The 5617-nt window shown below is 36.8% G+C and overlaps 1 protein-coding gene across 1 annotated transcript in view; it reads right to left on the reverse strand.

Moving 5' to 3' along the window:
* Positions 1–3864: 3864 nt before the first annotated feature.
* LOC101999848 (kelch repeat and BTB domain-containing protein 7-like) overlaps positions 3865–5617 on the reverse strand; it is a 9555-nt gene continuing 7802 nt past the window's right edge. Inside the window, exon 2 of the mRNA XM_005368511.2 lies at positions 3865–3968. Coding sequence (XP_005368568.2) covers positions 3958–3968 — 11 coding nt within the window. The 3' untranslated portion in view covers positions 3865–3957. The remainder of the gene's footprint in view (positions 3969–5617) is intronic.

The raw sequence follows: 5617 nt of genomic DNA on the forward strand, positions 1-5617 counted from the left end.
CTACATTCATAAGTTTACAGAAGATTGGAATTAAGGATAAAGGGTTATTATTTACAGTCACTGGAGCCCTCATGTTTTAGTTAAGGACTGTGTAGAAATGTTGTGCCAACTGTATCTCACTGGGGCAATATGTAGGCTTGTGAATGAGCCTAGAAGACAATCCTTTTAAAGAAAGTAGACATAAACCTGCTGTTTGCTTGAGACAATATGTTACTTCATCCTCATGGCTTTCTTCATGCAAATACAATCCCCCCCCCCCACAATGGTCTAGGCCAAGTAATTAAAGTCTTACATTTCTGAACACCTAGGGAGACTGTGCAGGGATTGAAACAGCAGTTTCCTTCTCTCAACAAATTTCTAAAGAACAGATTACACAATTGGTTTCTAGTTAGACGTTTATCATTGTGTGATGGGAGAATAGTTTGGTCCCTGTGTAATGAGAAATAAACGTTTCAGAAATATTGTAGAATCGCATAATAAAAGAAATACTGTTATATCTATATATAGAGAGATAATTAGATAGATAACAGACAGCTACATAGATATATAGATGATAGGTAGGTAGAAAGATAAATAGGTAGATAAATAGATGGATAGATAGATAGATAGATAGATTGATAGTAGTGTAAGATAAAGATTGTTGTCTTTTGTAAAATTTCAAGTTTTATGTTTAAGTAAAACAAGAGCTTTCCATTTGAGAATAATCATCCCATTTGGACCACATTTCCTACCATTACAATCTAGGATATATATAGCAGGGTTTTTTTTCTACTTTCATGATTAGTTTTTATAGAACTTGGAATATGTAGCAAGCTAAATTTATGACCACTTTCTTTTTGTGGAGAGCCTATTTTCCATACATACAGGGCCTTCTTGGAAAATATTCTTTTCTCTTACATTTATAAAGCACTTATGTGTCAAAGCTTTTATATATATTAGCTCATGAGTCTTTATATATATTAGCACATGAGTTCTTCAAGCCACTTATATTTAATAAATAAATCAAAATTTCAGATGTCAAGTTTACCTTTGTTTTGAGGTTGCATATCATTTTTTCTGTCTGTCTGAAATTGAATGTCTTACAAAAAGATGAATTAATATGTCCTCATTCACAATTGGATACTAGCTATAAACAAAGGACATTGAGCCTATAGTTCATGATCCTAAAGAAGCTAAGTAATAACATGAACCCAAAGAAAAATATATAGATCCACCTGGAAACTGAAAACAGACAAGATCACCTGACAAAATTGGGAGCATAGGGTGGGGGGAAAGGGGAGGGTGGAAGGGAAAGAGGAGAGGAGAAGAGGAGGGTTAAGGAGAACTTGAGGGAGTGGTATAGTCGAGATGAAGGAAGAACAGAGACAAGAGCAAGGAGAGAGATATCTTGATTGAGGGAGCCATTATAGGGTTAGCAGGAATCTGGCTCTAGAGAAAGTTCCAGGAATCTACCATGATGACCCCAGCTAAGACCCTAAGGGTCCCAATCTTAAACTTGCCCTGTAGTCAGACTGATGAAAACTTAAATATCACCATAGAACCTTCTTCCAGCAACTGATGGAAACAGAGGCAGAGACCCACATCAGAGCACTGGATTGAGCTCCCAAAGTCCAATTGAAAACTGGGAGGAATGAGATGAGAATATGAGCAAGGAGTTCAAGACCATGAAGGGTTCACCCACTGAAACAGTCTACCTGAGCCAATGGGAGCTCACCAACTCCAGCTGGACTGGGAAGGAACAAGTATAGGACCAAACTAGCCCCTCTGAATGTAGTTGAGAGTTGTATGGCTGGGGCAGACTAAGGGGCCACTGGCAGTGGCACCAGGATTTATCCCTACTGCATGTACTGACCTTTTGGTATCCTATTCTCTTTGGATGTATACCTTGCTCAGCCTAGATATAGTAGGGAGGGCCTTGAACCTTCTACAAAGCAAAGTGCCTTATCCTCTCTGAGGATTTAGTAGGGGTGGGGTGGGAGGATGTGTGGAGGAAATGTGAGGAGGGGAGGGCGTGTGAACTTGGATTGGTATTTTTTTAATCTAATAAATTAAAAAAATAAAATTAAGAAATTGAAGGTCTTATTCCTTTGTTTTATGAATAACATCATGATGCATTTTACTCAAATATTTGAGCTGTGTGTCCTGTAGGAAATGCTAATTCTTTTTTGCAGAGATATTCTTAGCACTGTCACAATTGTTCTTAGCCAAAAGGAGATGTCATTATAGTCTTGAAATTGTGAAAAGATAAACAAATACAACTTCCTAGGTAATGACTCAGAAGCTCTTCTCACATTCTCTAAGACAACTTAAGTCCAAATCAAAAAAAAAAATAAAATAAAAAATAAAAAAATAAAAAAAGCTGTTTAGACGAGATAGATGGTAACTGTCACAATTTTTTGACCATAAAACCAACTTTACAAATATTATTTGCCAATTCAGCCTTTAAAAATATCAATGACATTTTATTTTGTCCTATTTTTGTTCAAACAGGATCTCAGGCTTGCCTAGGAATCCTGTAATTCACCAGGCTCAACCTCCTTATTGCTGGGGTTGGAGCTGCTCTACCACCATGGCTAGCTTTCACTTAAAGCATTTGAAGTAATTTTTCTCAGAATTCTAAACTATTGATACATAGAACCAAAAGCTAAGTGATGTAATTCTAAATCTTACAAATGGTTGTCCTGGTAATGACAGTACACTGAGAATATGTTAAAAGATGACCTTACTAATTGGCAAAAATCTGCAAAGTCAGCTCTTGTAAAGAAAGATTTCAATATTGCTAGTTATATCATTGAACAAGCAATGGTTTTGTACACTTAAAAGACAACCAAATAAAGCATAAAGCTAGGAATCCTGTGGTTTAAAACCAGCTTTATTTATTTATTTATTTTTTGTTTGTTTGTTTGTTTGTTTTTATTAAAAATTTCTGCCTCCTCCCCTTCTCACTTTTCCCTCCCCCTCCCCCCATTCCCCACACCCTACTCCCCTCCCCCTTCCTTTCCAGTACAAAGAGCAGTCAGGGTTCCCTGCCCTATGGGCAGTCCAAGGTCCTCCCCCCTCCGTCCATGTCTGGGAAGGTGAGCATCCACATTGGAGCGATGGACTGAGCTCCCAAGGTCCCAATGAGGAACAGAAGGAGGGAGAACATGAGCAAGGAAGTCAGGACTGCGAGGAGGGCATCCACCGACTGAGACAGTGGGGCTGATCTATTGGGAGCTCACCAAGGCCAGCTGGACTGGGACTGAAAAGGCATGGGATAAAACTGGACTGTCTGAATATGGTGGACAATGAGGGCTGCTGAGAAGCCAAGGACAATGGAACTGGGTTTTGATCCTACTGCATGTATTGGCTTTATGGGAACCAGTTTTATTTGTAACTAGCAATATGCAAATCATATATCTACAAAATAATAGCATCTATTCCTTAGTTTATTAATGTTTCACAAAATCAAAAATCCTTCCCAAAGAAAATATGAATGTAAGCCAAGGTATTACTAACATTTAGCCTAGGCTTTTACTCAAAGAGCTGAGAATGATGAATTTGAGAATCTGCCTTTTATTCATCAACTGCAGATCTTAATTGTACAGATGAATAATCTGGTTGAGATAAGCATTACCAAGTTTCCACCTTAGAAAACATCAATTTTCAACTAAAGTTACTGGGGAAGAAATAATTGGCCCTGAATGGAGTAGTTCTTACAACATTCCTGATACAGATGGAAAAGAGCTACTTAGACCACTAAAGCCTACCTACACTTCAGAAGAGTCAAGAAACATACCTCAACAGAAATCCTGCTGAGCCGAACGTTTTACACTCTCTATGCAACTATTCAAAGTGATAAATAATACATTATATGAGACATTTTGTTTTGTTTTTATCATTTTACTTTTTATTGTTTTTCATTGAAATTCACTTCTCCATCTTGGCGCAGATTCTTCTGGCTTCTCTCAGAGATTATCATTTGGTCACTAGAGAATAAAGAGGAATTTGCATGTTATTGAATAAAGATTCAGGAAGATAATTCTAAAAGAGTATAGAAAACTTTATATAGCATAAAACATTTATATATATACACCATTTGTCATGCATATGTATTATGACATCCATATGTATTAGTAAACTTTCAAAAGGTAAGCACCAATAACATAAAAATGCCAGTTTTATGTGGTTTACTATTTCTGGACTTTTTCTTATATATGGTAACTGAAATAAAAACTGGAGTATAACTCAGAAAATTAAAAAATAGAAGCAGACACCATAATTAAATGACTATGTACACCACTGTGTAGGGGAAAATGAGGAAACATACTTTAACTACTGGTGTCAAATGACACTCTTATCTACTTCAGTTCTTTAGCTCTCAAATTTTAATACAAAATATCTTCAAGCCAAAATCAAGAACATTTACAGTAATTTAAAAAATGGACAATATTTCAACACTACACAAAACAATTCTCTACACAGCTTGAAGTTTTAAATTTCTTTGCTGGCATTTAACTTGAGTTAATAAACACTACAACTACTCTATTTAGCTTATGCATAATTTCAAAATCAATATTACTTCACATACATTAAAGAAAAAAATCGCATTCTGATGATAAAACCTCTAAGATGAATACTATAACTATATAGCCAAAATATTTTAGGGAAGCAAACCTTTTAAGACATTGCATGACCAATAAAAATTTTATTTTATTTAATCATGTCCAGTCAAGAAAAGAACTGTTCCTCTGGGTTAACAAAACATTTAATATGTGCTGATCAAAACTGTAACCTTATAAAGCAAGATACCTTTCTCTCTCTCTCTTTATTTTTTGATTTAATAGGTGCGTAACATGGTGACACTACTAGAATTTTTTTTCAAAATAAGAAATAGGTTATATTCAGCAATACATATTTTTAAATGTTAAAGTAAAAATTGAAGCTCTATAAAAACAATGAAATCCTGAGTTTTAAAATTTTCTGTGACTATGTTAAGTCCACTGAATACATTATCAACATGAATTTACTATTTAGTAACCTTACTAACATTTCTTTCTTTGCAGAAAGTTGAGCATGCTAAATTTTAACAAATTATAACCAAGACACTAAAATCTTATTTTAAAAATGTAACTTTTAATTATTATGAAGGAGCATGTTAACACTTTCAAAATCTTCAGTCCATTGTTCCTTGTAAGAAATTACAATTTAAGATCTTGTAGCACTAGGCAAAATTTAACTAAATTAGGAAAATCAGAAACGCGGACAGAACACCGGAGCACCGGGCGGCAGAACGCGGCCTACGGGGACCAGCTGGGACCGGCGGGGACCGGCTGGGTCCGGAGCGACAGCAGAGGACACAGGCTGCTGGCGGCGGGATCCGTCCCAGCAGCAGAAGCAGGCTGCAGGGACTACGCGCAACACCGAGATCAGATCGCCCCACTACAATTAAATCAAAGAGGTAGGCCTTTTTTGGCAAGGTCACTGGCAAACGGGGAGTCTGGTCCTGATCCTGAAGACCTTCGGAGGGGTGAGAGGGTTCTTGGCCTGAGGCAGGAACCAGGAAACAGAGCAAGGGCATTGGTAAGCAGAACCCTTGGCCAGCAGGGAAACCTGATCAGGTTTTAAAAGACCCATT

This window comes from Microtus ochrogaster, unplaced genomic scaffold (genome assembly GCF_000317375.1).
Source record: "Microtus ochrogaster isolate Prairie Vole_2 unplaced genomic scaffold, MicOch1.0 UNK34, whole genome shotgun sequence".
Classification (NCBI taxonomy): Eukaryota; Metazoa; Chordata; class Mammalia; order Rodentia; family Cricetidae; genus Microtus; species Microtus ochrogaster.